The sequence below is a fragment of the Sciurus vulgaris genome (assembly GCF_902686455.1).
Source record: "Sciurus vulgaris genome assembly, chromosome: 16".
In the NCBI taxonomy this organism is placed as follows: domain Eukaryota; kingdom Metazoa; phylum Chordata; class Mammalia; order Rodentia; family Sciuridae; genus Sciurus; species Sciurus vulgaris.
The window spans coordinates 26,878,989-26,898,116 of NC_136477.1; the positions used below are offsets into that span (position 1 = coordinate 26,878,989).

The window sequence follows — 19,128 nt, forward strand, 5'->3', positions numbered from 1 at the left end:
TTAGTCTTGGTAATTGGCCCAATAAGTATTTGTCAAATTTAATAAATGTAAAATTAGTATGACAATATCAACCTCATAGGAAGCTAATGAGGATTGAATAAGTTAATGTGTATAATGTGCTTGGCTCAGAGTTTGATAAACAATAAGCATTCAAAATAAATGATAGCTGTGGTTATTCTCATTGTTGTGATTATGGAGACTGAACCTGGAAGTCAGAATGTCTAATGTTCTAATTCTGATTTTTTTTTTTTTCTCTCTTGATACAAAATCAATCCTGCCTGTTCATCATACAAACAGGAAAAACTGAGGCCCAGAGACAGGACAGGTGACATAGTTGAGATGGAGTCAGGCATGTAACAACTGCCTCCTAACCCACGGGCACGGGCTATATTGGCTCTGGCCAGGTGAACACAGATCAGACCTTCTCCAGGGAATCCTAGAGCAGGGCTGGCCTCAGGAAGCAGCATGATCCTGGGATCTCCACTGAGGCCAGTGGGAGGGGCCCTCTGACCTTTCGGTCTCAGCTTTCTCTCTTACAGCAGTCCTGGCCCTGTCCCAGACCCAACTGCTCAGGTGGCCCCCAGAGGCAGGCAGATCTCCCACACCGTGGAGCATGAAGATTTTCTTCTTGTATTACTTTCCAAACCTAGATAGTTCTCTGCAGGGTGTACTCCAATTCTCTCACTACTTTGAGCCCATTTGCCTGTAATTTTACTTGCCTTCTTCTCTTTGCAAACAAAAGTAAAATCTATGGTCTCAGTCTGTTGGAGTCTCATGGCGCTGCTGCGGGTGTTGGGTGGTCATGTGGGGTTTGGGTTGATGTGGTTTTATGAGAATGTGACCTCTGGGTTGGACTGAGTCATTTGTGATGCAGAGCCCTGGAAGCTTCCTTGGACCATCAGGCTGTGATTGAGTGGCAGTTGTACGAAACTTGTGTCTCAGTTATTGGCAGCAAGAAATGTGGCTGGGTTATAGCTCTATTTTGTTCTGTTTGAATAGCTTTATTGTTAATATCTAAGATTTTGTGTTTCTTGCATTTAATATATTGTAAGTGGTTTAAATATTAAATGTAAAGAAACAAAACCACAAAAATAAACATGGGTAAATAATCTTGGTACCAGAAAAGGCTTTCCAAGCATGCCTCTAAAGACAAATTCTGTAAAAGAGAAGATTGATGGATTCGACTAACTTTTTGGTCCATGATATAAACCAAGGTAAAAAGCAACTGAGACTTCTGTTCTCAATAACGTTATGGACAGAATAACCTGAAAAGTCTATAATGAAATAAAGCACCTGGAAAATAACAGAATCCCCACGTGCCCAGAGCAAAGAGGGGCTCAGAGGCCACACACAGCATTAAACCCATGAAATGGTTCTGCAGTTGCCTTGGAGTGGGTACTGAGTAGAGAGATCTGAAGGCTTGGAGTGTAATGGCCATGGAGCCAAGACACAGTCCGGCAGCCATGGGCAGGGGAGTGGGCTGCTTTTGTCCCTTTTCCACTGCTATCCCAGAATACCACAGATGGGGTAAATTCTAAAAATGGAATTTTCTTTTTGGGGGGCATGTAGATTTTTTTAAATTTTTTTTTAGTTATAGATGGACACAATAACTTTATTTATTTGTTTTTTTGCTTGTGGTGCTGAGGATGGAACCCAGTGCCTCACACATGCTAGGCAAGCACTCTACCACTGAGTCACAACCCTAGCCCCAGGCTCATGGATCTTGAGGCTGAGAAACCCAAGACTGAGGGATTACACATGGTGAGGGCCTTTGTGCTGTGTCCTCACATGGAAGAAAGCACCATGTGACAAAAAAGCAAGAAAGACAGAGAAAGGAAATGGGGTCAAAGTCTCGCCTTTCATAACTAACCCACCCTCACAATAATGTCCTCATCTATTCACAAGGGCTGTGACCCCATGACCCAATGATGTCTCAAGGGTCCCACCTCTTAATACCAACTCAATGGCACTTAAATTTCAACAGGAGTTTCGGAAGGGACCTTCAAACCACAGCAGTGACCACATGCACAATTAGTAAAATGGCAAACCAAGAGAGGTCTACCCACTGACCCTGGGATGGTAAAGGGGTCCTATCTTAGCTGAGGCTAGAGAGGGAAAAGGTCACCCATGGACACTTGTGAGTATGGATTTGACCTTATACAGAATCAGGGTTCAAATTTATACCTGAGTACTCCTGGAGCCTGTGCCTAGGGTGATCTTTTGGAGACCCTGAAAAAGGCAACAGAACTTCTCTGAAAGGACATGCCTTTCACCCAGGCCAAGCTGGATTCCCCAAATTATAAACCTCTTGAGGAAATATCCCACTGCGAGCAAGAGTCAACAAACACAGACAGATAGACACACACACACACAGACTTAACCCTCTAAAATGTCATAGAGTAGAACTGTTGGATAGAAATGGTAAAATAAGAATATAATAACTAAAAATGTGAGAGAAGGAAATGAAAATAAGATGATTTTGAAAAAGTAACAAATAAGTTCTCTAGAAATGAAAAATATAGCCATTGAGATTAAAATCTTAGTGTTCAAATACAATGGCATATGAATACAGCTGAGGAGACAAATGAATATACATTTATCTCTAAGAAAATTGCTCAGAGTGTAGTGCAGAGAGAACAGAGAAAATAGAAGAAAGGATCTGACATCATTTTCCAGTATGTTGTCTACATATGTAACCCAAGAAAATCTACAGAGAGATCTTTAGCTCTAGGAAGAGAGTTCAGCAGTATTGTTGGGTACAAGCTCAATATCACGAAGTGTGCACCTAGTAGCCATTGAAAATCCACTTGTCATAACTTTTAAGAGTTAACACATACTGACACAGTGGCACACACCTGTAATCCCAGCAGCTCAGGAAGCCGAGGCAGGAGGGTCACAAATTCAAGGCCTCTTCAGCAACTCAACAGGGTCTTATTTTAAGACCCTGTCTTAAGATAAAAAACAAAAAGAACTGTGGATGTAGTTCAGTGGTAAAGTTGCCCAGGGATTATTCCCCAATATCCACTCTCAAAAAAACCCTTAACATACACATATAGCACAGTTTATATGAAAAGATCATGAAATTATGAGAAAACATAATAATTAGAGAGATAGGCCATTTCTGTGGATGAAAGTCTGAATATTGTAGAGATACCAATTCTTCCCAAATTAACTTATAGATTCAGTACAAGTCCAATCAAAATCTCATGTAATTTGACAAGGTAATCCCAAAACATATATGGACAAGTAAAGCTTATCAAGACAAATTAAGGAATAAGATGAAGAATTTACTTCTATATATTAAGATATATTATAAAGCTAAAAACATTATAATATTGGTATAGAGATAGAAAAAAATGAACCAGTGCTATAATTTGAATCCATATTTAGAGACTTAACAGAAATGACATTATAAGACAGTGGGAAAAGGATGAAATGTTCCATAAATGATGCTGGAAAGAATGGTTACTCTTAAGGAAGAAAATAAATTGTGATCCCTACCTCACACCATATTCATAAATTAGATGCTGAGTAATTTGATGTAGCACCTAAATATGATAAAGCAAAACTTAAAAGCTTTTAGAATAAAATTAAGAGAAAATGCTTTAATAACTTGAAAAGTTTATACCATTAAAGAAAAGATTGCTGAATTTGCCTGTGTGAACATTTATAATATTGGCACAACATGGTACTATAAACTAAGTTAAATCACTACCACAAACTAGAAGTTGACCTTAGAGAAAGCATTTGACTGGATAGCCATAGAAACTCATGAAATTAAGACAATATTTAATATTTACACATCAATAAGGGAAAGAAGGACAATTTAATGGTAAATTACTATAGCCAGGTTTAAACTCATACTCTTTCCATTAGGGCATTTTGCATTATTAGACACTGCTTTCTTTTTACCATGAGAAATTAGTGGAGCACTGGATTGATGTAATTCCATTCAAAAGCAAATAAATTATGTTTTGGTTAAAAAAAAAAAAAAACACCCATAACAATGGACAGATAAAGTGTCAGGCAAATCAGGTGGTTATAAACACATGAAGGAAAACACAGAGGAATGAAAATTAGAGCAACTTAATATACTATTTCTCACCTATGAGAGACTATAAAATAAACTATGGTTGGCAAAGATGTGGTACTGTGGGAACTCTATAAGAATAAGGATTTGGTACATCATGGGGAATAATTTGCAGTATCTGGTTCATAACAGACATGTATACCCTGCAACTCAGCAATTTATGTTCCTAAGAAACTCTCACACTTTTGTACAAGGAAGCAGAAATTTCTTGACAGCATTAGCCATAGGGAAATTTGAATCAACATAAATGTTCCTCCATTCATAAAAGGATGAAGAAATAAACTACTGTGTATTCATACAATGAAATACTGTACACAATTAAAATGAATACATATACATGTATCAATATGGATAAATCTTATAAACATGATCTTAAGAATAAAAGGAAATGGGGTAGTTTTTCTAATTTCTCTTTTAGTAGATTTATCACTGATGTATAAAAACAGACTTGATTTATGGGTATTGATTTTATATCTCATTACATTTATTAGTTCTAGAAGTTTTCTGGTGGAATTTTTTGCATCTTCTAAATATAGAATCATGTCATAGGCAAATAGTAATAGTTTGGGTTCTTTTCTTATTCATATCCTTTTAATTTCTTTCTCCTATCTAATTGCTCTGGCTAGAGTTTCAAGGATGACGTTGAATAGAAGTGGTGAAAGAGGGCATCTTTGTCTTGTTCCGGTTTTTAGAGGGAATGCTTTCAATTTTTCTTCATTTAGAATGATGTTAGCCTAGATAACTTATACAATGTTGAGGTATGTTCCTACTGTCCCTAGTTTTTCCTAGTGTTTTGAGCATGAATGGGTGCTATATTTTGTCAAATGCTTTTTCTGCATCTATTGAGATGATTAGCTGATTCTTGTCTATTGATGTGATAAATTACATTTATTGTAATTTGTTGAACCAACTTTGCATCCCTGGGATGAACTCCACTTGATTGTGGTCCATTATCCTTTTAATATGTTTTTGTATGTGATTTGCCAGAATTTTATTGAAAATTTTTGCATCTATGCTTATCGGGGATATTGGTCTGAAGTTTTCTTTTCTTGTTCAGTCTTTGTCTGATTTTGGTGTCAGGGTAATATCAGCCTCATAGAATGAGTTTGGAAGGGTTCCCTCCTTTTCTGTTTCATAGAATAATTTGAGGAGTTTTGGTGTTAATTCTTCTTTGAAGGTCTTGAACACATGAGCATAGCCCACTTAATATATAATTAATATAATTTAATATATAATAATTGAATATATTATTATGTACATTTAAAATGTAAAAACATGTATGGGAATGATCAACATTGGACTTGGGATACTGACTGCCTTGGAGTGAATGCAGTCACCATTCATGGAATTATTCATGGAATTATTTTCATGGAATTATTCCATGAAACAGAAAGGAGGGAACCCTTCCAAGCCATCATTTGGGTCGGAGGCTTAACTTCTCTGTATCTCAGTTTCCCTAGCTAATAATAAATATGACATATCTCACAGGTTTATCGTGAGAATTAAATGGTTTAATATATGTAAAACACTTGAACAATGCCTGGCATACAGCAAATGCTATTTAAGCCTTTACTATTATTATTTTGTGAGGACAAAGGAAACAGATTTGAAATAAGTGTGGCAATATGTTAATATTTGGTAGAGATTGTGGTGAGGTCAAAGGTACCTACTAGATTATTTTATACTTAAAATACGCATCCTTATTTTATAATTTAAAATATACCATAAAGATAAATGACAAACCTGGAAAATCATGGCAATGCATATAGAAGACAGAACAGTAATATTCTTAATATAAAAAGTATGTTGATAAATAATTTTTAAAGCAAACAGCCTAATAGAAAAATAAGCAATGGATATGAACAACAAGTGAAAGCAATTTTACAAAAAAAAAAAAAAAAAAATTAAAGAAATAGCAAACAAAATAGCCTTGTCCTGTTGAATTTAGGAAAGGTAATAAGAACAGGATACCCAGTATTAGCAGGGAGGCAACTACTCACATGTGGGTCATGGAATTGGTGAAAACCTACCCCTGAGGATCATTTAGCAGTGTGTTGGAAGCACTACAAATGATTATTGACTACACGATTCACTTCCCAGAGATCTGTCCTATGGAAAGAAATTGGGAAAGATGTTTTAAAACATAAATGTGAAATATGTATTCATTTGTGTTTAAGAGGGGGAAAAAATTATATATAAAATTATATTAATTATATATTAAGTGGACTATGCTCATGTGTTCAAGACCTTCAAGGAAGAATTAACACCAATACTCCTCAAATTATTCCATGAAACAGAAAAGAAGGGAACCCTTCCAAACTCATTCACAAGAAAATGGTTAAGCTGGTTATGGCACCTACAGTGGAATATGCCACAGCTATTTAAAAAAGAAGAAGAAGAAGAAAACAAAGCTGTAGAATGCATATTTGGCACAGAAGGGTGCACCTGGGGTATTACGTGTTCAGTGCAGGTTTACAGTGTGTAGATCCCATTAAAGACACATGCCAAGGTCAAGAAGAGTTTGGGGTTCCCCAGAAGTCCCTCCACTTGCTAGGAAGCCACCCTCGGCACTGATGGTGGGCCTCCTGCCAGGAGTCAGAGGAAGTGGGTCCCTACACTCAGAGCCATCTGCCAGATCCCAGGGAGCCTATCAAACATGCAGAGTCGTTTCCATCCGAAGCAGCCCCTGCCCCGTGGCACTCTTGGCCACTCTCGGCAGTCATAATAAATGCACTGATGGTCATAACAATTGCCCTCTCATACAAAGTGTCCACTTTACATCCATTAGCCCTAACTCTTAGAAACCTCTGTGGAGTTATTATTATCCCCGTTTTACATATGGGGACACTCAAGGCTCAGACAGATGGAGGAACTGGCCCTAGATCACACAGGGCAAACCCTGCTTTATACCACAGGTCTGGCTGTCATTCTCCGCACATCTTAAACCATAAGCAGTGATCACATGGCCTTCGGACGGCTGGGGTGATCCTGTGGCAGGAGCAGGCCCCCCCAGACTTCACGTACTTCTCAAGCTTAGCTATGCGTTCGAGTCACCTGGGACATTTTTTAACTCCCTGTAACTGGAGTCACTTGGATCCAGGCATCGGCATTTTCAAAGCTCCCAAAGTGATTCCAGTTCTCAGGTCAGGGAATCCATGCTTACTGAACAGCATTTCTCAGACTTCCAGTAGCCTAGGGATTAGCACAAATGCAGGTTCTGATTCAGCAGATCTGGTATCATCCAAGATTCTGCTTTTCTAAAGAGCTCCCAGAAGATGCTATTGGTACCCAAAGATTTTTTCCTGTATCACTACCCCAAAGGCATTCCTAAGTGCAGGGCCTTTCCTCAGCTCCAGTCCCCAGAAATGATGATTAGTACTTGTCCTTAAGAGCAAACTCTCCCTCAGGTGCCCAGAAAGGTGCTGGGGAAGGCAAAGGGTGGGATTCAAAGGGACAAAGGCCTCACCATTGGGGACTCTCAGGGAAGCCTAGTGTGGGAACCCTACTGGCTGAGGTCTCTGAGCACAGGTGCATGAGGTGTAGGCTGGGCTGGGGAGGCTTCTGAAGTCAGGAAAGTGGACCCGAGTGGTGCTAGATAAGGCGACCACAGTGCCTGCAGGTCAAAGGCCCAACCCTTGTTTATTCAACCAATATCAGTGGACCACCTATACTGGGCATTGTCCTAGGTCTAGTAAGACAGAAAAGTCTGCTATCTAGAAGCGGACATTCCGAACAGAGGGGACTTGATTAACGTGCAGCTGACAGATGGTGGCATGTGAGGAAGAAAAAAATAAAGCAAGGAAGGGGACAAGAAGTGTGCTGGAGGGTGCGTGATTTCAAGCATCAGGAGGTCCCATGGATTGAGTGTTTTGTACAGACACCTGAAGGGAGGGAGCCCTGTGGATGAGGGAGAAGGTGCTCTAGAGAGAGGGAGCAGCAAGTGCAAAGGCCTGGGAAGGGAACAGCAAAGAGAAGGGATCCGAGGGACAGAGAAGCTACAGAAATAGCCCTGGGTCCTGGGGAAGAAGCAGAGCCCAAGGATGCTTCCTGGAGCAACCCAAGATTTGGGTAGAGGCTGGACATTTCAAGACCCCTTGTCCCCCACGCCCCGCCAAGAACGTGGCTGGTGGAGAAACAGTTCCTTCTGGGTCCATGAGGGCTGTGTCTCCCCAAGCCCACTTCCAGAGGGCCTCTTCTGAGCAGAAGGGACAGGCAGATGCTGGGGCCACTGGCAGATGCCTCTCTCTCTCCTTTTAGTGCAGCGATCCCTTAGATGCCAAGGGCAGGGTGACTTCCCCTTTTGATTATTGACCCCAATGAGATGACAGCCATGCCTGACACCAACTCCCATGTCTTTACTGCAGAACCAGAAGGTTCCCCAGTCCTCTGCCCACAGTCCTCCCTTCCAGAATACCCCGAGTGCCTCCTCACCTCCCTTAGGATAGCCCCAGCTCCTCAACATGACCAAGTAGGCTCATGTGCAGGCCTCCAACTTCCCTCCAGCCATGCCCACACCAGACATCCCCCACTCTTGGAACCATGTCCCAATTACAGCAATTGGCAGCCTTCGAGGCAGCTAGCTGTGGTCATGGCTGCCTGACCCATCACCTTATGATGGGCCACAGGCTCCAGTGACCAAGGCCAGGCAGCTTGGGATTCATGAGTCAACAAACCAGGTGAAGCTTAACCTCTTCCTACTCAGGGATGTCTCCTGGAGAGAGGGGAAGCTCAAACACTTGAAGAAAAGAGCCCTGGGTTGTTCTTCTGGCTCCTGAACTTGATAGCTTTGTGACCCCAGGCAACTATTCAATCTCTCAGTGCCTCAGTTTCCTTGCCTATAAAATGAGTACAATGATGCTTTCCTCATGGGGTCGCTGAATGGATTAAAAGAAGCAATACATGCAGAGTATTCTAGTACTGCACCTGGCACATCTCCAGTCATCCAGAAATGGCAGGTGGCTATCATGACAGTGAGAAGAGCTGGTATGTGGACAAGGAGTGAGGACATTCTGGGCATCAGGAAGAGCATGGGCCAGGTCCGAATCATGAGCATCAGGAGTGCTACCCGGGGAGAAGCATGCTGGGAGGAGCCTGGGGCTGGGTTACCACACCCACCTCTGCCTCCCCTGCTCTAGGTACTTCTTAGACTGGAGTCTGTAGAGCCCCCAGTGAGCCCAGGCTGGTGTCATGCTTGACAAGCAGCTGAGAGGGCTGGGACACCAGGCTGGAGAAGAGAGCCAGCACTGAGCAAGCAGCACTGGGAGCCCAGGACAAGTCAGGGCTGCCAGCAAGAGCAAGAGTCAGGAAGTAGAGTGCTCTTGCAGGCCAGTCTTCCAACCCAAACCTCAGAAATCCGATTCCTGCTTCCTCTTCAGGTCTTCACAGGAATCTTCACAGCAGAGATGACCTTCAAGATCATCGCCCTCGACCCCTACTACTACTTCCAGCAGGGCTGGAACATCTTCGACAGCATCATCGTCATTCTTAGCCTCATGGAGCTGGGCTTGAGCCGCATGGGCAATCTGTCGGTGCTGCGCTCCTTTCGCCTGGTACCCAGCTGGACCCACAGCAGGGGGGCGGGGGGGGCTGGGAACACTCCTCTCTGGGTCACCTCTCAAATGCCCCTGCTTTGATATGCCTTCAGCCAAAAATCATTTGCTAAGAACCCTCAGCACCTAGGAGTGAAGGTGGACGAGACAGAAGGAGACATCTTTCCAAAAGAGCAATCAGGGTGATATCCTAAGGATTTGCAAAGCGCTGCATGGTCCACAGTGCCCCTTTGGTCCTCGTAGGATCCAGGAGTAAGGCTGGTATTACCACATCCCCACTTCACAGATGAGGAGATTAAGACTCAGAGAGATGAAATGAATTTCCCAAAGCCACATGGGAAGTAACCACTGGAGCCAGATTGGCTGATCACTCATCCAGGGAGCATTTTTAAAACTTTAGTGCACACACAAAGCACCAGGGAATCTTGTTAAAAATGCAAAGATTGATTCAGTAGGTCTCAGGTGATGCCAAAGATGCCCATCTGTGAACCACACTTAAAGCTCAAAATGCCTGAAAGGTCCAGACATGGGGCTGGAGTTGTGGTCATGGCAGGTTTTCTACAGACGGTCCTAACTCTGTAGGTGGCTCCACTGGGGGATGTAGGAAGGCAGGGTGGTGGGGTGAGTAAAGGAAGCTGGGGATATGAGTTATCATCCTGACTCCATTGCCATGAGCCAAGGAGTTTACAAGTTACTCCACATGTAAGGGTTGGTTTCTTCATCTGTCAAATGAAGTAGTAATAGTGCCAACTTCATGTGGTTTTGGGAGTTCTGAAGGAATCAATGCACCCTAAGCACAGGCACAGCACATAGTAGGTATTCACTAGACATTAGCATGTGCCCCCTTTCTCTGTGATAACTGAGAGGAGAGAGAGATGGAGGTCATTGTATGAGTCAGAGATGGTTTGAGATGACCCGAAGGATAGCTGCTAAGGACAGATCTGACAGAGGAAAGATGTTCCAGGTTGGGAGCATCTATTGGGAAGTTCCTGGAAGTAAGACCATGGCAGGTAGGAAGCTGGTATGGGGACAAAGAGGAGCTAAGTTGGGGAGATGGACTGGAGCTCTTGACCTGACTCCCAGAGCACAGTCCAGTAAGGCTACTCTAAGGTCATGCAGAGAATGGAGTGCAAGTGTGTGCTCTTGAAGAATTGGGGAGAGGTGGGTGTCAGCGACCCCCAAGGCTTCCCTGGGCTCTCAAGCAGGAGCTGGGGGAGGGGAAGGGTGTTCATGGGTAGTGGGAACCACAGCCCCTCACATGGGCCCCTCCTCTTCCTCCCTCCACAGCTGCGGGTCTTCAAGCTGGCCAAATCATGGCCCACCCTGAACACACTCATCAAGATCATCGGGAACTCAGTGGGGGCGCTGGGGAACCTGACACTGGTGCTGGCCATCATCGTGTTCATCTTTGCGGTGGTGGGCATGCAGCTCTTTGGCAAGAACTACTCCGAGCTGAGGCATCGCATCAGTGACTCCGGCCTGCTGCCCCGCTGGCATATGATGGACTTCTTCCACGCCTTCCTCATTATCTTCCGCATCCTCTGTGGCGAGTGGATTGAAACCATGTGGGACTGCATGGAGGTGTCTGGGCAGTCATTGTGCCTGCTGGTCTTCTTACTTGTTATGGTCATTGGCAACCTAGTGGTAAGTCAGCCAAGGGCGTCACACATGCACACCCCCCACCGACCCACTCAACTTTTCATCCTCCCAACTACCCCAAACCCAGTCATCCACCTCTCCATTTGCTTACATTTCCTTCTCTCCGCCTGCTCATCCAGCTGTCTGTCAAACCACCCATGCATCCTCTCTCATCCATCCACCTACCCATCCATTCATCCATCTACTTGCTTTTCCATCCTTCCCTCCACTCACCCATCCACTCATCCGCCCACTTACCCATTCATTCTGTTATCTACCTACTTGTAAATACGTTCGCCTATCCAGTCAGCCAGCCACTTACCAGTCACGCACCCACCATGCACCTCTCTTATCCGTCTGTCTACTCACGCACCGCTGTCCTATCCGTTATACACTCCTTCACTCAGTCATCCTTCAACCCCATGTCCTCATTCACTCATTCATCCGTCCACTCACTCCTCACCCATCTATTCATTTGTCCATCAAACACCCATCCATGAACCCTGACTCACACATGCACACTTACACACACACCTTCATCCTTCAATATGTCCACCATTCATCCATCCATTCTTCCATCACCTGTCTGTCCCTCCACTCATTCATCCATCAATCTACCTTTCTATTCACTCATTTACCGTCCCACCCATCCAGCTAGCTACTCACTCCTTACTCATGGACTCATCCATCCATCCACCCACCTATTTACTTATTTATTTATTTTTGTAACAGGGATTGAACCCAGGGGCACTTTGCCACTGAGCCACATCTCCAGCCCCAACCCTTTTTTTTTGAGACAGGGTCTCACTAAGTTCCTTAGGGCCTTGTTAAGTTGCCCCAGGCTAACCTAAACTTCTGATCCTCCTGCCTCAGCCTCCAGAGCCGCTGGGATTACAGGCATGCACCACCATGCCCACCTATCCACTCACTTTTAATTGAATTTTGCTCATTCATTCATTCATTCACTTATTTACCTGTTCATTCATTATTTACTCATTTTATTCATTCATTTATTTGTTGACTCATCTATACATTATTTTATCGTCACTATCAATGAGTTACCAGATGATTTTCAGTCAAGTTTAGCAAATGTTCACTGAGGCCATGTAAAATGTTGCATGTAAAATGTTCCAAATGCCAGTGAGCAGACTGAAGTAAAGGTAGCTAGCCCTAGCTGTGACATGGCCACTACCCAGAGAGAATTGGGAGGCAGGGAGTGCAAACAGGCCTGAAATAACTCTCAGACTGGTTGGAGAGGGTCCAGAGCATCAAAAAGGAGCCCAGGGGAATGTTCCCCTCCAGTTAGAGGAATCGAAGAGGCTTCCTGGAGCAGGGTTTGGAGTCGTCCTGATAACCAGCTAATGCAGAGGAGATTGAGCTTAGGTGTGGACTGGAGGTGGACCACGTGGTGTCCGGCAGGAGCTTTTTAAGCCACCCTGAGTAGTTGTAGTGGGAGTTCCTGCTGGCTCATAAAGAGGGGCCAGGCCTTTGTTCCTCTGGCCACTTGTCTGTCCTAGGATCTTGCCTTGTGTCTTTAAACCATGCAGAAGCCCAGATTTAAGAGAGATCAAAGTCTAAATGTCAGAGGATGGACCTTAGGAGGAGACAAGGTTGAGGTGAGTCTTTGGTTCAGGCCCAAGTCAGTGTCCATCGTGGACATGAAGCCATCTTCCTGGGTGCTCAGGTGGCCCGCATATGCTCCAGCACCATGCCTGTGAGGTCTGGCTCTGCTGCTGCTGCTGTGTCTCTGTTGTGGGCAACACAGGGTCACATCCACGCATAGAGAGGTTTTAGATCCACTTTTCTAGCCTTTGGGCAATAGATTCCAGAGCCTTTCCCGAAACCTGCCTGCTTTCTCCTCCCTGTGTCTTAACCAGGATAGGATAGGACAAGCCTAGCAGTGGTCAAACCCCCACAGTGTAGAGCTCACAGCCCAAGGAGGAACCAGGGTATCAATGCCAAAAGAACCCAGCTCTTTTTGCTACCCCTTGGGCTGGAGCCTCACTTAGCCCCTGGCCCAGTCCCAGGGGCTGCCAGACCCTGTCTGTTCTAAGAAGAATGCAGGTGTGCTGAGCACTCAGCCCTGGGCCAGCCTGAGCTGCCCCTCTCACACAGAGCCCTGCCATTTCCCAGCGGATCTGCCTGGGGATGAGAAGATTAGAGGCTGCTGGAGGAGGGAAGCTAGCGCCAGCCCACGCAGCCCCCTCCCTGGCCGCCTCAGGAATTGGGCCGCTGCCGGGCTGGCGTGGGTGGAAACAAGATTGCCATTGAAATGGGAAGTGATGATCAGGCAGGGGCTGGGGAGCAGCGGCATGATTGACGGGGAAGCACTGGAAGAAGCCGAACTTTGAAAGACGTAGACAAGGGAGGACTCAGGTCCTATGTGGGTGGACAAGGCTTCCAGGTGCCCTCCTGCCCTGCCTCCAGCCTGGGCCCAGGACTCCTGGGATCAGAAGATGTGGGGCCAGGTATGCATGAGGGCTAGACTGGGAGACCACAGAGGGTAATAGGAACAGAGGCAGTCTGTGCCTGGGCCCTTATGGACAGAGGCTAGGGGCCATGCCAGAGGTCATTGTAAACAGCAGCTCTGATTCACATTATAGGTGACAACATTAAAAGGGCTTCCAGGTGTCAAAAGTGGTCATCTCTCAGATGGCAGGGGAGAGGCGTGCTTCTTAGCCTTTCCATACTGGTTACATGAATATGTGTTACTTGTTGACCAGAGGCCTGCCTCCTGCTTCACCACCACTTTCACCAACATCTCATTCCCAGCTTTCTGACGAGGGTGGCATCCCTGGAAGGGGTGTGTGGCATCTCTTAGGGGCTTACAGGAAGCCAGAGCAGGAGCTCAGGATGGATTTCTGATAAGCACTGTACACCCACCTTCACCAGCCACCTGCAGCAAGCGTCCTGTTCAACTGCAGTCCCTTCTGGGGGGCTGGGAGGAGCAGACATCAAGCCCTCAGTGGGGATATTATGTCCCTAGGCTGACAACCTGGTGATGCTCTTAGGCCAGTCCTACCCACGTGTGCGACAAGTCCACCACCATCTTCCTTTACCCTCCATGAGACTGGGAAATGGACAGCAGGCCAGCCCTTTGCCATACAGCTAACATCTTCTTTCTTAGCAAAAAAACAAAACTTCACATTTTCAAGATGTTTTAACAGCACGCAATTGTCCAGAACCGTCCAAAGGATGAGAAGTTATGCAGATTCTCCTTAAGGAGTCTCCATCCCTAACCCCTAAGAAATAACTTGAATAAAGTACTGTGCCTTCTGGAACTGCTCACCCCCGGTAGCAGAATGGGCCTTAGAACCAGGGCTGACCTGGAAAACACAGACCTAAAGAACACAGGTAGAATGTGCTTCCATAACACCAGCCACAGGTCTCAGAGCAGAGAGCCTGCTTCTGCAGGGAGCTCGGGCAGATCAAGCCCCTCCTTCACCAAAGACACACTGGCCCCTTTCCCGAGAAACCCTCAAGCTGTGGGTTGCTTGCAAATGGGAATCTGTCTTGTTCCTGGATGTCCATTTCCCAGAAAGGAATCCCATGCCCACCCTGACCCCCTCCCAATGCCACAGGAAGAGTTGGGAGCAGAAAGAGAAAGGCCTATGTTCAGAAGTGTCAGGAAGAGTGACGAGGCTGACCAACCTCCTGTGTGACCTTAAGCAAGCCCCTCTCTGGGTCTCATCCCCATCTATAGCCTTTGACATGGGATGAACCATGGTTCTCTCATTGAACCTGAGCTAGGACACTAAGGACCTGAGTCTAAGGTCCTTAATTCAGACTGCATGGCGAGCTGTTGGGAGGAGGAAATTGAATTTATTTTTCTTTTATAGACAAACCCTCCACATTCAAGAGAATGGAGGTGGGGGCTAGGATGTGGGCCAGACCCAGAGTTTGCCCTTGGGGCTGAGGCTTAGTGCCCATGGCATGGTTCAGTGCCCAGGTGAGCCTGACCTGTTGCCTCAACAGGTCCTGAACCTCTTCCTGGCCTTGCTGCTCAGCTCCTTCAGTGCAGACAACCTCACGGCCCCTGACGAGGATGGAGAGATGAACAACCTCCAGCTGGCCCTGGCCCGTATCCAGCGGGGCCTGCGCTTTGTCAAGAGGACCACCTGGGACTTCTGCTGTGGACTGCTGCGCAAGAAACCTAAGAAGCCCGCAGCCCTTGCCTCCCACAGCCAGCTGCCCAGCTGCATTGCCAACCCCAGCTCCCCACCACCCCCAGAGATGGACAAGGCACCACCGGCCCGCAAAGAAACACGGTTTGAGGAAGACAAGCATCCAGGCCAGGGCACCCCTGGGGATCCAGAGCCTGTGTGTGTGCCCATTGCTGTGGCTGAGTCGGACACAGATGACCAGGAGGAGGAGGAGGAGAACAGCCAGGGCACTGAGGAAGAATCCAGCAAGCAGGTGGGTCCTGCCATACGTGTTTGCAGAAGCTTCTTTCACAGGCTCTGCTGTCTGGGAGAGCCAGCCTCCCTCGGAGTCCCTGCACACTGCCCCAGTAGTGGAGTAGGGTGGGGGTAGAGGACAGACCCTCTGCCCAACAGCTGATCTCTCAGAGGGGTTCTACGGCTACCTATTGTCCATTCATGCCCCAGCTGGTCATGGGCAACTAATCGTACAGACAGGGAAACTGAGGCATGGGAGGAGAGATACTGCTGGGAGTTCATCATGTGTCTAGGACAAAGCCAGGGCCCCTGACCCCCCAACCCCACCCTGACCTGGCCATTATCCACCTCCAGGACTAGCAAGATGGCAGGTCTTGGCAAAGGAGGGTGTAGTTTCCTGACCTCCTGACTGCCCCTTTTCCTCCTCCCATGTCCAGGGCTAATACTGAGATTTAAAAATAAGCATCCCTAAGACGGAGGTGTCAGAGACAGCACTATCTTATCTCCCGACCTGTTATTTTTAACACTTGGGACCAGAGTCTGGACAAAAGAGACAATGCCCTCCCCCTCCGTTTTCCCTTGGCCTGAGCCAGCCTTCAGTGGCTTCTCCTAGGTCGCTAGGCCAAGCAGCGTTCAATGGTTCTCTCCATTTCCTTGGGTCCATTCTGGCTGCTTCCTCCAGACCAGCACTGGGGGTGCCTCGCCTGGTGAGCAGTGCTCTCCATGGGGGGAACTTGTTCTGAGGCTCTGGACTTGGTTCTGTCTCCCCCTGCCTCCCTATGATCCCAGAGGCCAGCCTGGGCCCATTGAGTCAGGCTGTGGGACAGTGGCAGTGACAGTTGGGGGAAGGGGAGCGTGGTGTTGCCAGGACCACAGCTTCCGATCGTCTCGGTACAGGAGCGGAATTGCAGCTACCCTTCCTTTTCCTTCTCCTTTCCTTCTTTTGAGCCTATGAGCTCCGGCTCCCGGGGCCAGCATGGGAGCATGCGTGTGTACATGTGGGTGTGGGTGTGCATGCGTGAGTGTGAGGGAGAGAGAACGCGCAAGCAAGCCAGGGTGCCTTGGGAACTGAGGAGGGGGTCGGCATGTCCTTCTGTGTCCTACACAGAGCCAGCAGCACTCATTAGATGGGCATTATCACCCAGCTGCTTCCAGGGAATCGGGAGCAGGGAGATGTATAGGTCCTTCTCCTGGACTTACCGGGAGCTTCCCATGCACCTGGGCAGGGCCCCTGGGAGAGGGTCTTCAGTGGGATGAAGGCTCTATAAAGAGGGCAGACGACAGTGCCCCTGTTGCCTGGGCAGGACTAGAAGCCCACAAAGCATGGACCCTGGAGACCCACATGGTGTGTAGGCTCAACTCACAGACTGGGGTCTCTTCAGCAGGAATCCCAGCCTCTGTCCAGTGGCCCAGAGTCCCACCCAGAGCCCAGGGCCTGGAGCCAGGTGTCCGAGACAGCCTCCTCCGAGGCTGAGGCCAGCGTGTCTCAGGCAGACTGGCGGCAACCACAGAAAGCGGAACCCCAGGCCCCAGGGTGCAGTGAGGTAATGCACGCCTTTGTCCCTGAAGTTGGCGGGGCGCTGCTGCATTTGCTGATGGGAGACCCATCTGCAGAGGGGAGGCTGGGCACTGTGTCCTGATAGGAGACAGCCATCAGGAAGTGGCCAGCCCAGGACTCTGTTGCAATACTAACCCAACATCTTTGTGTGTTCACCCTCTCCTCACTGTCTTCCTGTGTTCTTGTCCTATTTGGCAAACATTTGTCCTGTGAATCTCCCATCCAAAGGGAGTCTGAGAACTGTTTTTGGCAGCTTGATTACCAGCTGCTTATCACCTGCACTAAAGCAGAGGCCACAAATGGGAGGCTCACCTTGTTTGCCACAGGGATTTGTTCTGGACACACACACACAAAAGTCTTACTTTGATTCAGCTACCACCCCTTCAAATTTGAGAGCTTTCATGTAAAAATCTGCATTTCTAGCTTCTCTTGAAAAACTGGAATAGGTGCCACCCTGCTGAAGAAAAGTGGTCACCACCTCCCAGACACAGGCTAGAGGTCTCTGATTTACTGCAGAGCCACCTGCCTGACTGACAGTTACCTACCTGGCCCCCATAGTCATTCAAGTCTGTGGCTCCTGAGCTAAGGGATGGTGGCATGGCTGACTGTGCTGCCCAGCTTCGCTCATGTCAAGTGAAAGGTAGAAGTCACTTGTGCAGTGGAGAGAGCTCAGTGCTATTGTCCTGCAGCCTGACTTTGCTCCTCAGCCCAGCTCTTGTGACTTTCCCTGCGGAAAGACAGGCCTGGGGAAGGATTTGTGGTCACAGCCAATTTGAAGTTTGAGAGCCTAGTGGAGTCATCCTTCCCACTGTTCAAGTCACAGTTCTCCCCCTGGATGATCTGAGCCTTGAAGGTGCATGGGAGTAGGAAGATATGAAGGACAAACAATCACCAGAGAGCATGTGGACCTTAAGTGTTGAATTTCTTCCTTTCTTCAAATCACTTCATGATGGGATCGATAAAGGGGAGATACACAGAAAGAGAGAGGAAAGAGAGAAAGAGATGCACTAGGGTTTTCCCCAGGAAAGGACTTCCATGTCTCACCTGCAGGAAGATCCTGAAAAAGTGTCCACCCACGTGACAGTCCATGTATTTTAGGCAGCTCCAGTGTCTGGACCTTCTTGGCCCACCCCTTTCATAGCCCAGCTGAGCAGGGGAGAGAGGGGAGGGAACCTTTGAAACCACAGGGAACACAAAAGGTAGAGCCTCACCCCTCTGGCCCCCCAGAGCAACTGCCTCCCCTGGAACTCAGCCCTTTCCCATCACAAACCTCAGAAATGCACAAGAGGATGGGGAGATATCAGCCAAGTGATTTTCAGAGGAAGGGACGAAGAAGTCAGCCAGAGAATCAAAGCTGCATCTAAGTGGAGCAGGAGCAGCGTGGGCCTGGGCTGACGCAACGTGGAGCCAACTGAGGTGGGCTTGGCCTGATGGGAAGCCCAAGAGGGATTTCCTTTCTTCACAGAAACCCCTGATGACATCCGCCTTTAGCTTGGACTTCCCAGCTGCAGAGCCTGAGCTGGGGATGGCTGTGTGTGAAGGGAGGGCTTTCAGGAGAAACCCAGGAGGAAGGAGGAGAAGCAGCTGAGGCGCAGCTGTGAAAGGCCTGTTCACTGAGTCACTTTCATTGTCCTGTCCTGGGGGAGCTCAGGAGCATGAAATTCACCAAAGTATTTGTCCCAGCACAAGGCAGGGGCTGGCCTTCTGTAGTCTTGCTAGTCAGGCTCTGGGTGTGGACCACTCAGGGGGTAATTGCTGAGACACTTCCCAGGACAGCAGCTCCCTGGCTAACAGGAGTTTTCTGGAGGAAAGGCCAGCTAAGCCTCCAGTCCTCGCAGCAGCCAGGAATGGCTGCTCTGGCCTAGTTGAGGGAAACCGGGCAGAGGATCAGCAGTG

At 47.3% G+C, this 19,128-nt stretch overlaps 1 protein-coding gene across 2 annotated transcripts in view; it reads left to right on the forward strand.

The window, feature by feature from the left end:
- The window catches only part of SCN5A (sodium voltage-gated channel alpha subunit 5), a 97,649-nt gene that overhangs the window by 50,373 nt on the left and 28,148 nt on the right, over positions 1-19,128 (forward strand). Inside the window, exons 15-18 of one of the 2 annotated variants that reach the window (XM_079115608.1) lie at positions 9,466-9,639; positions 10,927-11,283; positions 15,253-15,693; positions 17,057-17,218. In XM_079115608.1, coding sequence (XP_078971734.1) covers positions 9,466-9,639; positions 10,927-11,283; positions 15,253-15,693; positions 17,057-17,218 — 1,134 coding nt within the window. The remainder of the gene's footprint in view (positions 1-9,465; positions 9,640-10,926; positions 11,284-15,252; positions 15,694-17,056; positions 17,219-19,128) is intronic. The other variant, XM_079115609.1, reaches the window with a different exon arrangement.